A 14,779-nucleotide genomic window follows, 5' to 3' on the forward strand; every position below is an offset into this window, starting at 1 on the left:
CTGGAGTTTGGTTAGGTGAAACCAAATAAATGCCACACTGCAAGACAGAAAACAAAACTGTGCAGGTATCATACTGTGCAAAGGTCTTGACCTGTCCCTCCATTTCTTTATATTTTTCTTCCAATGAGTCACACTCGGTTGTATTTTTTTTAGGTGGCCTTGGACAATAGTTCTCCAGATTTTTCTGAACTGTTTCATATTATTTCTTTGGATTTTGGCTCCCTTTTCACTTATTTGTCAGACATGTGCTTTTACCTCATCATAATAATTATTCAAGCATAAAAATGGCACCTAACTCAAGAGATGAACCAGTATTGTTCCTGCACATAACAGTCAACTTGGCAAAAAAAAAAAAAAAAAAAAACCCTAGCTAAATGTTGTGTTTTTATGCTATTTGTTATTGGCAGAAAGTCAAAAACTTTGTTGCAGATTCTTTAGTTAAATCTATTAAAAATACCCAAAAAATGTATTTCTGCAGAAACAAGGTGATTCGTGTTACCCAAAAACTCGACATATCTTGGCGTGGTGTGCAGTGTGTCCTTTATTGAGCACAATTCTTCGGCTGATGGAGACTAACTGAAATTATTTCTGAAGACTACTTCAAGAAACTACCAGAAAGACCTGCCTGAAAAAGTTCAGTCTGCATTAAAAAATAAAGGTGGTGATACCACATACTGACTGTTAGAATTGTACAAACTGTCTTTTTGTTTCATTTTCATGTATGCTTGTTCCCATTTTCCTAGCAAAATATAAAGAAATGAGGGGTAGTATGAGATTTTTGCACTGTACTACATGTTTTATTGAATTTTTTTTTGGGGGGGGGGGGGCAGTATTTTCTGGAGCATTATCCATAGTCCTTCAGTATTTTATTAATATTTATTTCTAAGTTACTTACGATTGTAAAGGTACTTGAGTTTCCCTTAAAAAATGTCAATCAATGTAAAATGATGCTGCTTATCAGTAAATACACTGGCAGATGCGTGCGACTGCCGCCTGTAACACATCCTGCAGAAATGAATTAAAAGACATCATTAATCGATCGACGATGCTAGCGATCTACTAGCTCTCTGCGGTGCACTTGGCATTTGCTCTCGCTCCTCGCCTGCTTTCAACCACATTCAGGTTCTGCTCGTTCACTACAGAAATGGCAACTTCAGTGAAACTCAACACCGGTGCACAAATGCCTATTTTGGGACTGGGGACGTGGAAGGTGCGTCTGCTTTCATTTATTATGCCGTCCGACTTTGCACAAGTTTGTAGTTAGCCTTTTATGTAAGCTAACATGCCAACAGAAAATATGGTTGGAAGACGAATAATGGCCGTTTAAAACAAGTTTCTATCATATTATCTTTCGACATTTCGAGGTAAATTGCATATACCGTCTACAGAAATTAATGCTCGACATTATCTTCACTTTAGGACCCCACCTTTTGGAGTGGAGCCAACCTTGGCCGAGTTTCTAGAACCATGATAAAGTCTGTGCGAAGCTGGGGCAGTCCTCTAATGCCCCACGTTTGCTTCACTGTTATTCAGTGCGCAGAATCAAGAGTAATTTAAGGATTTGTTACAAGCGCTGACAAGTCGTACTACGTAACTGCTGCTGAGACACAGCTGACACATTTACCCTGCTTGTGTAAACAGTAAGGGCAGCAAGTTTAGTGTACTTGAAAGCTGAGAAGGTCGCTGTATTCTCCTTTTAGATATAATGAATATTAAATGTGTTGACCTTTCCTTCTTAAATAAAGGATGGAAATTGAATTTGTCCCCCAGATGTTGCTTTTAGCTAAGTGGGTATAATGGGAAAAGTAGCAATTAACATTTGGAAAACAGTTAGACTATAGCATCACTGGACGAAAGGTATATGTGAAGAGGACACGAGACAAGGACAGTGTAGATGTAACCTATTTAGTGGTCCTTTCCCAACAAGACAAAATCAGGAACTGGAACTCGTGTTTTCTAAGTTACATTTTGTGAAGTGTGCAAAATGTTAACTATTAATTGTCTGCATAGAGACAACAGGTCCATGTATAAGTCTACCATGATGTTTTGGTACAGCAGTCTAAATGATTCTTTTAACTGCCAGTGTGAAGTACCACAACAGCTAACCATCTCGTTTGTTAGTCTCCACCTGGCAAGGTCGCCGAGGCAGTGAAAGCAGCTATTTCTGCAGGTTACAGGCACATCGATGGTGCCTACGTCTACCAGAATGAGGTAGAGGTGGGTGAAGGTATCCACACTATGATCAAGGATGGTGTGGTCAAAAGAGAGGATCTTTTTATTGTAAGCAAGGTGAGCTATTGGTGCAAAAAGTACCTTTTTTTTGTTTGTTTGTTTGGTTGGTTGGTTTTTTTTAAGATTTTATACTAAATTGATGACCAGTGCGTGCCTTATGTGTGCTTTCGTTTCCCAGCTGTGGTGTACTTTCCATGAAAAGTCCTTGGTCCGGAACGGTTGTGAGAAGACTCTCAGTGATCTTAAACTGGACTACCTAGATCTCTATTTAGTGCACTGGCCCATGGGTTTTAAGGTAGGACCACTTTTGTTTTAAACATAAAAATATTTTAACTCTTTGCTGCCCTCATCTTGTTTAGTGGCATATAATCCCTTTGTCATGTTACAGGCAGGTGATGAGCTTTTTCCTTCGGACAGTACAGGAGAAACCATCAGTGATAACACCAGCTTCCTGGAGACATGGGAGGTAAGTTAATAAGACTGTATGTGATAGATGATCTGAATTACACTTTGGCATACTTATAGTGCTGTGCTAATAATTTTGTGCATGCTGTGAGTATTACAGAGATCAAAGTATATCACTTTAGTGACAATGGCAGACTTCATTTTGTTTTGTGGAGATAAGAAATTGTGTTGCGTGTCAAACCAGGAAAAACTGCACCCAGAATGTGTGACAAAGTCAGTCATTTTGGATCAGGAAGGATCATGGTTTAAGGGAAAAGATGGTCATCTTATACAGATACACGGCACTAACATTTATCAGAAATGTCTTCATTGGCACATTATTTCCTCAGTCCCATCTGCTTCCAATCAGTCAGCACTTTTTATGCAAGACCGTTCTCCTTGTCACGCTGCACAATGGGTAAACCACTTCCTTGACGTTGACAAAAATGAAATAATGAAATGACTAGCCCAGAGTCCTGAAATGAACCCAACTGAGAACTTCTGGGATTTTCATTGAGGACAAAGTTATGGCCGAGAAAACCACCACAGTTATCAAACAGTAAAAAAAATATGGGAAGAGAGAAAAAAACAATTCTGCAGATATACTGAGGTAATTACAAGAAATAGGCCTCCACTACTTCCAACTTACTTTTTTTTTCTGTAGCCATTAATAATTTCATTATTAATGAAAATATCTTTTCTGCCTCAGTGGTTACTGATTAGTTTCTTTTATTTATTTTTTTAATCTTTTTTTATTTTTCAGACAAAATCATCATCTTGAAGGAAAAAAGGGTTTTATATCATTGCATATCATGCGCGCTAACACCAAAAGTCCTTGTGCACCAAAGTCCTTGTGGTTTTTTTTATCCCAAATGTTCTCAGGGAATGGAAGAGCTGGTAGATGCTGGTTTGGTCAAAGCTATTGGTATCTCCAATTTCAACAAGGAGCAGATTGAAGCCATTCTCAACAAGCCGGGCCTCAAATACAAGCCTGCCAACAACCAGGTATGCTAAATGATTTGTATTGTATAAAATAACCGTTTCTGTTTGTTGTTAGAGTTAGCTGTTGTGAAAGTTAAATACTCAGGGGTATGAAGGAACAAGAAAACATTAATGTTTCATGCTTGCTGTTCTTAAAGGGCAAGAGGCCATAATAGCATTATCTGTCTCCTCCTGTGAGAAATAAATGTCTTGTTAGTTCATGATGGGCCGCAGCAGTTTCCCCTCAGGCTGGGCCAATTAGTTGAGGTGACCTTATATTTTTGTTTGTTCTCAGAATCATGGTTTACCATCAACGTCACGTTGTGTTTTATATTAGATTAAAGCACAATTCTTTTCTTTTTTGTCATCAGAGCACCGCAGTGCTATAGCTGCTTATCAGGAAACTTTATCACTGAAAATGATGCCAAATAGATCCAGCAGGCTCTGAAGGCTTATGGTCTTGGATCTTCTTCTAAGCCAGTACTAAAATGCTTCATTTAACCATGCTAAGAGTCTTTTTATACAAATATTAGTCCTTTGACAAGACATTCAATGCAGAATTTTTAAGTGAAGCTGTGTTTTCCTTTTCTTCAGTCATTTAATGGAAATACTAAAGTAATATGTAGTAGTAATAATAATAATAATAATATGTGCATGTTTTGAAGGGGCTCAGTAACATGATACATGCATAGATTGATCACTGGTATTTGCTTCTCATTTTTCCCACTAGGTGGAGTGCCACCCATACCTGACCCAGGACAAGCTGATCAACTACTGCCACTCGCAGGGTATCTCGGTGACAGCTTACAGCCCCCTGGGATCCCCTGACAGACCATGGTCAGTAGGCATGGCAAATATGTTTGCCTCAAAATGACTTCAACAGGCCTTGAAAAGTGACCAAATACTCCACACTCACGTTGGTTGATTGCCTTTATTATATTTATCAATACTGTTCGGCCTGTTATATCCCTTTAGCGAGTTTCAACTCATGACTCTTGTTCCTCTTTCTCTCTGTGGCATATGTTGTCACGAGTTTGATATTAAGTAACAAGCCAATGAGACCAGGGTCTCATTTATTTATTTATTTTTACAGAATACACTATTTTGTACACAGAGAAAATCTTATTGAACATGTATTGAAAATGCAGGGCTAAACCAGATGATCCCTCACTCCTGGAGGATCCCAACATTAAAGCCATCGCTGAGAAACACAAGAAGACACCTGCTCAGGTACAGCTCTCCTTCTGGCTTGGGCAGAACATGCCACTGATATATTCTATTTTATTTTGAGTAACTTCTATCCAAGAGAAAAAATAAAATCAATCTGGCTGTTTTATGTACTCTGAAACATTATATTGAACTTAATCACCTTATCACGTGTTAATAGCCTGAATTCCTTCATTTCCAGGTCCTGATCCGCTTCCACATCCAGAGAAATGTGATTGTGATCCCTAAGTCAATCACACCGCAGCGCATTCAAGAGAATTTCCAGGTCTTTAGCTGGGGAGATTGATTATCCTTCCATTTTGTTACTTAAACTTCTTTTGGTTGGTTCATTATTCTTATATTTTATACATATTTGCAGGTGTTTGACTTTGAATTAACTGAGGAGGAAATGAAGACTATACTGGGATTTAATAGGAACTGGAGAGTCTGTCCAATGCAATGGTGAGACAGGATAATTGTGTGCGCTTTGAACATGGAGTTGTGAGTTGGATAACAGGGAGTCATGGCTTGAATTTCATGTTTTTCTTTTCTCCCTCTCTCTCTTTGTAGGTCCACAAAGCACAAGGACTTTCCATTCAACGCTGAATTCTGAGAGGAAAACTGCAAAGTTTCCACATGTTAACGCTGGGTCTTTGTTATTGCTTACTTTCCTCTTCTTTATGTGTTTATGCTGTTGGGATATTGCATATAAAATCAATCAAATCTGGAAAAGAGTTCCTACTTCAGTTGAGTATGTGAAAGTTAATGTACAAAAGAAATCAGTTGACATGAGGGGCTAGGTGGAGAGCACTGATTGATTTTTTTTTTTTTTTTTTCTTCATGGAATGGCCCTGCTGTGGCTTTGACTCCTCTTACATTTCTCAGGAAAAACACCAGCTTCCTGTGTTACCACTAAAGTTTATACACACACTCCAAAGACAACTCGATGCTTAATTTGATGTTTGGGTTATTATAACATATAATTATGTTTTGGATTTTGTACTCCTGTAGTGGCATATTGGCATTGAGCCTTGGGGTGAAATAAACTTATTTGTTAAGTTACTGAAGAGAATAAAACAAGTTACTTAAAAATCACAGACTTTACAATGTCATTTAGTTTGTAGTTTTTCATGTCTAGTAGTGTCACATGCAAGAGCGATCTTAACTACCTTTAAGCTTTCATGTCCAACAATTTTTAAACTGTATTTCATTTATATAGAAAATTTGATTTAATTTGCATTAAACGTGATACCTGCAGTCCCTGACAGAGGCAAAAAATGGGGAATTTATAAAAGTATCTCTGTGAAGCACATGTTGCCTTAGAGTCATGCCATACAGTATTTGGTGCTTTATATTCATGTGTATTACTATGTTATAAGGGTGTGGCTTTTGCTTCTCATGCTGGTTTTATGGTCGAGCAAAGCGAGCGCGTTCACTCCACACTAGGGCCTGCCCATCTACCTGCAGTGAACTCTATTGTCAGATGGAGGCAGTGTACAAGTTATGTGCTAGAACCGGTCTGTGGGCCACTCTTTCTTGTGTTGTTGCTGTTCTGCGAGCCAGCCGCAGAAAAGAGCGAAGTTGTAGGATAAAAAGAGCTGAAGTTAAACTGAGTGTTTAAAAACAATTAAAAGTCTCACTCCAGCCATTGTCTGTGCTTTTCATGCTTTGTTTTATGATCTTTGAAGTTTATTTACTGTTCTCCGTTTCCCATGAACCCCTGTGTTCCCTATTCCGGCGCACATGTCAACCAGCTGTCATTAGCCAGTCACATAAGTCATCCGCTTCCAGCGACATACAGTCAGGATCTTCGAAGACTACCCTGGAGCACGTCTCGTGAGAGCAGTGTTGCCAATTTAGCGACTTTGTCGCTATATTTAGCGAGTTTTTAGACCCCCTTAGCGACTTTTTTTTTTTCTAAAAAGCGACTAGCGACAAATCTGGCGACTTTTTCTGGTATTATTGGAGACTTATTTATGACGACTTTTTGACGTGAAAACGCGTATCGCTCTTACTCTCAACAAGCAGCGGTGCTGCCGTGGGCACCTCACCCATGCCAAAGCGCTCACAGGCGGAGGATAGTCCTCCCCCAGCTGCTATCAGGGCAGGAGACGTTCACACCTATGCGTCCAAACTGCAAATGAATCGCGCATGAGCTAAGCCGCCGCTCCCGCACTGACTGTAACACAGTTCTTCTTTTACTGTTATGCTGTTTTGTGAATTACAAGGTTTAAAACTACTAATAAACACACACACAGAGTAACTCCACCAGCTAAAAGAAATTTAATTTGTAGTTCTAAATAAATTCTAAATGCATTTAGGACGTTTTTTACTCACTTTGTCTCTTCCACGATGTTATTTCTCTCTCCAACAACGTAGGGTTACAATCATATTAGCATGACCAATTATGCAAATTAGGCAATGACGTCATTTAGCGACTTCTAGCGACTTTGCTTACTGAGGAGTTGGCAACACTGCGTGAGAGCTCCCCTCTGTGTGACTGAAAATTGTACACAAATAGGTACATTTGTAGGACTATAAATCCTGCTTCAGTCCTGTGGAAGAGAATAAAATAATTATATTAAAAACAATTCACTATCTTTTATTTATCCAAAGAGCTATTCTATCACTCAACTCAAAGTCACCCATCGTTAACATTCCTGACAATTTCAGTTTCGTCTGTAGAGTACGGTGGCCCTATTCCAGGAAACGGGGGCAGCATCTTTAAAAACCTTTTTTCACCCAATTCTGTTCTGACTGTGGGGACAAACATTTTTATAATATTGTGAGAGCATAGTCTATTTTGGTTGTGGTTTTTACATTTATACGCAACATAGACAACAAAAAGAAGGGACCAGCCCAAGCAGAGATTTATTTTATTCAATTCAGGTTTATTTATATAGTGCTAAATCACAGCAAAGTTTCATCAAGTTACTTTATATTGTGAGGTAAAGACCTTACAATAATACCCCCCTTAAGCAAGCAGCATAGCGCCAGGGAGAAGGGAAAGCTCCCCGTGCTTGCAGCCCCACGCACGGGCGATCCGCGCTAACTCGCTAACGGAGATTTGCCTTGTTAATGCGGTTATGGCGTTAACGTCATGTTAGCGAGATTAACGCTGGCAGCACTAGTATAAATAAAAAGAAGCACAATGAGGAGCTGTAAAATGTACAGCTCAAACTGGATCTACAAAAAGAATAAAAACTTCATAAAAGAGTTTATGAAAGTTGGCTACACTATTGTATTTCGTGTATCTGTTCATTCCCATAAAGTGGTGCTATCATTGCGTCACCACATAGAAGTAGCAGTACCTTTTTGGTCTTTAAAAAAAATAGTTTGTCTTATGAATGATTTATGAATTAAACACTCTTGGCCCACAGGCAACATGTTTAACATTCAGGGTATAAAGTTGTAGTCATGTCAGCAGGGTGCTGTCATCTTGTTGCTCTTGGGCAGCAAACTTCGTATTTTCTTATTACACTGTCTTTTCATTTTTTTAAAAAAATTATGTGTTCATTTTAAAATGCAGTAACACAACAGACATCAATGTCTGACAAAATAAGGAATAGAAGGGGATTTGACCTTTCACCCAAGGATGAAGCAATCCTTTCAGGAACCAAAGCACCAGCAACTCTTAAAATTAAAACAAGTTTGTTTACTCCCTCAGAGCAACGGTATACAGTTAGGATTCTCTTCTTAGGGCACGTGATTTAAATTTTCATTTTATTATCAGGCAACTTCAGCATTTAATGCCCAGCTGATCATTTAATCATTAGTGCTTCTAATGTTTTGAGATGACTGAGTTATGGGATATATATATGTAGTCAAACTATACACCACAATGAACTTGTACTAACTTACAGGAAATGGACACAAGATATTTTAATGGGAGGAAAGACTGATTGGACAGTTATGATCATCCCTTCTGGCAGTGAGGATGAGTGCACCCCAGGATTAGATCTGAGATTATTAAGTCAGGGGTCAGACATCCAATGTGATATGTACTTTTAGATCTTAAGGGAGATTTAAGGTACCCACATGTAAAAGCCACACCTACCAGTGGCTTCCTCCCAAAGTCCTACATTAGGTAGTGGTGTCAGACACAATAAGAGCTGATGATTGATTTACCAACAGAGTCCCCCAAGCTCCCAAAAAGTAAGGTGATTGTGTGTGTGTGTGTGTGTGTTTTACAACATGGTACATTTACAAACTGTAAATTAGTTCTAGCAGAACTGATTTGACATTTTCAGTGAAATGCCTCTCTCATTCCAAAACCCTCACTGTGGCTCAACAAGCAGCTGAACTCACATTCATCCAATGCAAACACAAATGTCCTAACAGGATGCAAAAAAAAAAAAGCCACACATGTTGCATTGTTCATTTTATTGATTTTTTTTTTTTTTTTTTAATTCTGCAGGAAACATGCAAGCAAGAGTTTAAAAATGTAAATTTTAGATTAGAGGATGAAAAACTGATATAAACAAGGCATGGTGAACCATATTGAGTTAGTATTCTGCATTAAGGGGAAAGTCTTTGTGTTTTGAAGCCCTGCAAAGAGAAGACAAGAAATAGCCATTACTTGATAGCACAGTTTATTTTAGAATTATGCCACGCCTTTATTTTTTCTGTATCCCCTTTACCCTTAATCTTCCTTCATTTTTACTCACCACTGCAATGGGAAGCCTCTCCAGTCCTTATTCAAGCTGAGGATGTCCTTCATGTCATCTTTGCTCAACTTGAAGTCAAACAGCTGAAAAAGACAGAACCGAAAAATAACTTATAACCTGCACAAACTATATGAGCTGCTCTATGGAACCCAACAAGTATAATGAAAATCCAAATGAGAACATAGAAAAATAAATTTTTTTGCATAAGTCCATGACCTAAATTCCCCCAACAATGAAGATTTCTACACAAGTAAATCTACATATGATAATTGCTCAGTGTGAATACACTATATTAGCTAAAAAGACTAAAAACTAAATCTGCTCAAGAATATTTATGATTACTGTACCTGGAAGTTTTCCTTGACGCGATGGGGTGTTACTGACTTTGGAATGACAACCACATTTCTTTCGATGTGGAACCTAATCAGAACCTGGGGAAATGGTTCAAATGAGCAGTGGTCATTCAGTTCAGTATTATTTAAATTTCCCATGATTCAAATATTTTTTTAATAAGTCTTCTAATCCACCACATGACAGTATTGATTTTCTTCTTGCTGACGTCAGTAATTTAACTTTTGAAATGTAGCAACTGTAAGCACACAGTTTTTGGTTTTCCACTGGAGACAACATGCACCCAATAACTAAAATATTCAATATTAGTTAAATACTGTATCTCTTTGTTCTCTGGTTGTGCTGCACACTCGTGATCCTACTGTCTGATATCTGACATTTTACCCAACATGAGATGTCTCATTTAGAAGATTCAAATTTCAAAATTCCTGACTTGTGTAATTCCTCAGTACCTGTGCTGGAGTTTTCTTGTACTTTTGAGCAATGGCCTTGATCTTAGGTTCCTCCAGCAGCGAGGGTTCATCAGATGAAGCCCTTTAGTAAAAGAGGACAGGAAAAACACTGTGACACTGTTAATATCCTCGAGAAGTAAAGCTGATTATACTCCTACATGAGCTTTGTTTACAACAGCTTGTACATCCTCTTACCAGGGTCTGTCAGGGGAGCCCAGAGGACTGTATGCTGTCACTGTGATGCCTTTTGAGTGGCAGTAGTTGATCATCTTCTCTTGGGTCAGATATGGGTGGCACTCAATCTAAGAAAACGAGCACATTTCGGGGACTTTATTTTGTTTTTATTTTCATTTCATTTTTTAACAGTGCATGCCTCCGGAATTCAAAATAAATAAAAAACAATTTTGCAAAATCTACCTGGTGGTTGGCAGGCTTGTGCTTGAGGCCAGGCTTGTTAAGTATGGCTTCAATCTGGTCTTTGTTGAAGTTGGAAATGCCGATAGCTTTGACCAAACCAGCATCCACCAGCTTTTCCATTGCCTTTGAGATAAATCATAAACTGGTTTTAGCACAGCATATTTTAATTTGGTTGTCAGCAAGTCCACGGGATTATCACTGTGCAATAAGTCATTTATATTACCTCCCAAGTGTCCAAGAAGTTGCTGTTGTCAGAAATAACCTGCCCATTCTCATCCAAAGGAAAAAGATCATCTCCTGGCTGCAGTGGCCGAAAGATTTGTTCAAGACAGTATTAAATTTAGACTGCATAGTTCAGTCTGATAATACACACTATTATATCACAGAGATTTTAGAGAAAGTTAACTGTATTGTAAGGACTGGACAGAAGTTTCCAGACCTTGGTCCCCATTGGGAAATGCATGAGGTAAAGATCCAGGTAGTCCAGCTTCAGGTCCTTGAGAGTCTTCTCACAAGCTGTTCTCACCAGAGATGGAAGGTGAAAGGTGCACCATAACTAGGAAAAATAAACAGGAGTTGTACAAACAAGGTGTCTCATTTCCCCCAACGCTGTAAACATGTTATAGTATGACCATTGTACCCTCATTATTTCCTTATGCAACTAACAACGTAACTACTATAAAGGTACTGCTGCTTAGCTGCTCCTTTATTTCCAGAGTGGTTGCTTTTGATTCAGCTTAGATACCCTTCCTGACACAACCTTTCCACTGACCCTTGGAACCAGCACTAGGAATTCACTAGCTTGTGTCTTTATCCCATCTCAGCCAGTCTTTCACATGAAGGGATCACTGTGGTGTGGAAAGCCACATGCCTCAGATTTCTGAGGCAACCTGAGATAATAAAATGATTTATACTCATTTTTATTAGCTGTCTCTAAAGCTCACCTTGCTCACAACAAATAGGTCTTCCCTCTTTACCACTCCTTGATCAATCATTGCATGGATTCCAGCTCCAACTTCTTCTTCATTCTGATACACATAAGCGCCATCTATGTGTCTGTAGCCACAACTTATGGCGACTTTCACGGCCTCAGTCACTTTTCCTGGTTCTGACTGCACAGGTAAGGTGATAGAAAAACATGGAATGAATAAAGCAAGTGTGGAAGTTGTTTTCTTTTATCACTGATTGATAATGGGTTAATAGATTTGAATATAATACACATATTGGCAACACCAGTATAACTACTACAGCTATTTTGCACTGGTCATTAAGTTCATTAAGCGATAAAATGTTAATGTTTAGCCTCCTGGAGCAGATTACACCAGCATCACTATCCATGTAGGAGCCATTTTGGGGTTGATACCTTATGTTGCCGCTAGAGGTCACCTTTTTTTAGTTTCTGTATGGTAGGTTTATGTAAAGGTAATTAAGGTCGACGCACGTAATCGGCGTCAGGTGTGTTGTTAATCGCAAGAAGGCAAACAGTTTGTGACCGCTGCGCTGTTATGTTAAAATGATGTTGGAATAAAGACCAAAAAGGACAAGATAAGTACTGCTGGAGTTATTGGACTGTTTAATTAATTCATGCATACCAGTGACATCGCGTCATGTAGGCTTAGCCTCTACAATCCAGTTTATTGTACTGTAGTTGCACTATGTAAATAACATGTTACTTTGCTTTCTTTTGTAACCAGACTCTATCAGCAAGATAGGGAATTTGTTATATAAAAACAAATTAAATATAAATAGTACAGATAACATAGACGAGTGAAACCAGTGAAAAATAATGAGAGTAGCAGAAATATTCATTGAAAAGTAGGTTAAGCACGGACAGATTAGCAGTCTCCCACAGAGCTAGTTTAAAACAAAAAAGTATAAGACTTACCCTCCAGGTGCCCAGACCCACTATTGGCATCTTTGCTCCATTGTTAAGTGTAACTGCAGGTATCATCTTGGTATCTTTGAAGTAACGTTCTCAACCTAGTTGGAACACTCACTGTTTGAGTGTGCTGACTCATACTACTATATACTCTCTCTAGTAGTAGGAGGAGACCGTCTCTTACATAATATCAGTGAAATAGGAGGGCTTTCAATTGGACCCGCTTGCCTTACACACAATGCAGAAATATTCTGTTAGGCAAACAGTTTGTGACCGCTGCGCTGTTATGTTAAAATGATGTTGGAATAAAGACCAAAAAGGACAAGATAAGTACTGCTGGAGTTATTGGACTGTTTAATTAATTCATGCATACCAGTGACATCGCGTCATGTAGGCTTAGCCTCTACAATCCAGTTTATTGTACTGTAGTTGCACTATGTAAATAACATGTTACTTTGCTTTCTTTTGTAACCAGACTCTATCAGCAAGATAGGGAATTTGTTATATAAAAACAAATTAAATATAAATAGTACAGATAACATAGACGAGTGAAACCAGTGAAAAATAATGAGAGTAGCAGAAATATTCATTGAAAAGTAGGTTAAGCACGGACAGATTAGCAGTCTCCCACAGAGCTAGTTTAAAACAAAAAAGTATAAGACTTACCCTCCAGGTGCCCAGACCCACTATTGGCATCTTTGCTCCATTGTTAAGTGTAACTGCAGGTATCATCTTGGTATCTTTGAAGTAACGTTCTCAACCTAGTTGGAACACTCACTGTTTGAGTGTGCTGACTCATACTACTATATACTCTCTCTAGTAGTAGGAGGAGACCGTCTCTTACATAATATCAGTGAAATAGGAGGGCTTTCAATTGGACCCGCTTGCCTTACACACAATGCAGAAATATTCTGTTAGGTGTACATAATTTTTTTTAATGGGTAGTTCTATAATTTCCACAATTTGGATAATGTGGAAAATTTGAAAGTAATGTCTTTATTCAGTCTGAGCATAATTCTGAAAAGCTGCAAACAAAATTATTGTGTTACTGAAACTGACAATTGACTGCATCTCACTTTAAATTGGTAACCACTTATATGTGTAAACGTAAATCCGCAGACAAAGTAAAATGAAATTTTTTAATTGACATTTACCATTGATACCTCTTACAAAGATGCAGCAATAGATGACTCCTCTACAGTTTACAAAAAATATGCAATGGCCAAACATGTCTGTGACATCAATTAGTGTATAGTCACTATAATGTTCACAACCATAATACAGTGCTGTAAACTTGTCAGAATCAAGGCAGTAAGCAGTCTCAGTCGTTTCAAGAGTTTACAGGAAAGTGAAAAGTTAATATACAGCCATCACAGGAACACAAAGTATTGTAGATAAGATTATGCAATTTGATAAAGTTTCTATTAGCACGGCTTGCGATTTTAGGTCAGTCTGAATGAATTAATCCCCCCTCAAAAATAATCTTTGAACACAGGACGCGGAGGAGGAGAGACAGCAACCTTCCACTCAGGCTTTGAGCCAAATTTAAGTGTCGTGTTAATTAAAAAGCTTCAGTGGAAGATTGCTGCAGGGCTTATTCAGCAACCCAAGGTTAGGAAAGCCTTTCAAAATATATGCTCCCAAGACCAAAAATCTGTCAGAACTCACTTACTATAAACTAGTGGGAAACCCACACAAAAGAAAAATTTTCTTTTTCTGACTGAGTTGGGTTTACAGCAGTAGGATAGTGAAGCAGTAACTTTTTGTTGACTAAAGGCCTGTTCTGTCAAGGTGAACACGTTGTAAATATAAGTGCGTTTATTGAGATGTTGGTGCATGTTATCTTCAGAAGGCAAAAGATAACATGTGATTCAGCACTCTGTTCTCAGAACAAAATGCTGAATCATGCAGTTAATATTACTTCAGTAACACACTGAAAACTACAGCTGCAGATTCAATGATATGTTAAACGTGACATGTCAAAATTGAAATATGTCTAAATGCAGATGTTCTCACAAAGATCACAACGTTAATGATAAAAACTTTAAAAACTTTTCTCTGCTCATTAGCCAACCTTGTTAATATAGATATACAGTCCTCCTCTTCGTCAGGAACAGTTTGTTCTTATGCGTGCTTGACCCTGTTTGGCT

The 14,779-nt window shown here is 38.3% G+C and overlaps 2 protein-coding genes across 2 annotated transcripts; one reads left to right on the forward strand and one right to left on the reverse strand.

Moving 5' to 3' along the window:
* The first annotated feature begins 1,049 nt into the window (after positions 1 to 1,049).
* On the forward strand, positions 1,050 to 6,507 carry LOC134647189 (aldo-keto reductase family 1 member B1-like). The gene is made up of 10 exons (XM_063501417.1): positions 1,050 to 1,210; positions 2,122 to 2,289; positions 2,411 to 2,527; positions 2,621 to 2,698; positions 3,559 to 3,681; positions 4,388 to 4,494; positions 4,806 to 4,887; positions 5,066 to 5,149; positions 5,243 to 5,325; positions 5,434 to 6,507. Exons 1-10 carry the CDS (start codon positions 1,145 to 1,147, stop codon positions 5,474 to 5,476), a joined length of 951 nt encoding a protein of 316 aa, XP_063357487.1. The 5' UTR covers positions 1,050 to 1,144; the 3' UTR covers positions 5,477 to 6,507.
* Positions 6,508 to 9,272: 2,765 nt separating this feature from the next.
* On the reverse strand, positions 9,273 to 13,479 carry LOC134646827 (aldo-keto reductase family 1 member B1-like). Its single transcript, XM_063500805.1, has 10 exons — positions 12,636 to 13,479; positions 11,695 to 11,862; positions 11,190 to 11,306; positions 10,974 to 11,051; positions 10,751 to 10,873; positions 10,529 to 10,635; positions 10,334 to 10,415; positions 9,878 to 9,961; positions 9,531 to 9,613; positions 9,273 to 9,411 (listed from the first exon to the last, which is right to left on the reverse strand). The coding sequence occupies exons 1-10, from the start codon at positions 12,699 to 12,701 to the stop codon at positions 9,369 to 9,371; spliced, it is 951 nt and encodes a 316-aa protein (XP_063356875.1). The 5' UTR covers positions 12,702 to 13,479; the 3' UTR covers positions 9,273 to 9,368.
* Positions 13,480 to 14,779: the final 1,300 nt, after the last annotated feature.

Source organism: Pelmatolapia mariae, linkage group LG17 (genome assembly GCF_036321145.2).
Source record: "Pelmatolapia mariae isolate MD_Pm_ZW linkage group LG17, Pm_UMD_F_2, whole genome shotgun sequence".
NCBI lineage: Eukaryota > Metazoa > Chordata > Actinopteri > Cichliformes > Cichlidae > Pelmatolapia > Pelmatolapia mariae.

What these genes read in the sequence shown, in the direction of transcription:
- LOC134647189 (XM_063501417.1), top strand. Translation starts at nt 1,145, where the DNA reads ATGGCAACTTCAGTGAAACTCAACACCGGTGCACAAATGCCTATTTTG. An exon ending in ACAAGAAGACACCTGCTCAG is followed by an intron (nt 4,888 to 5,065) that starts GTACAGCTCTCC and finishes CTTCATTTCCAG; the next exon opens with GTCCTGATCCGCTTCCACAT. An exon ending in GCATTCAAGAGAATTTCCAG is followed by an intron (nt 5,150 to 5,242) that starts GTCTTTAGCTGG and finishes ACATATTTGCAG; the next exon opens with GTGTTTGACTTTGAATTAAC.
- LOC134646827 (XM_063500805.1), bottom strand. Translation starts at nt 12,701, where the DNA reads ATGATACCTGCAGTTACACTTAACAATGGAGCAAAGATGCCAATAGTG. An exon ending in TGGGTCTGGGCACCTGGAGG is followed by an intron (nt 11,863 to 12,635) that starts GTAAGTCTTATA and finishes TTACCTGTGCAG; the next exon opens with TCAGAACCAGGAAAAGTGAC. An exon ending in ACCTATTTGTTGTGAGCAAG is followed by an intron (nt 11,307 to 11,694) that starts GTGAGCTTTAGA and finishes TATTTTTCCTAG; the next exon opens with TTATGGTGCACCTTTCACCT.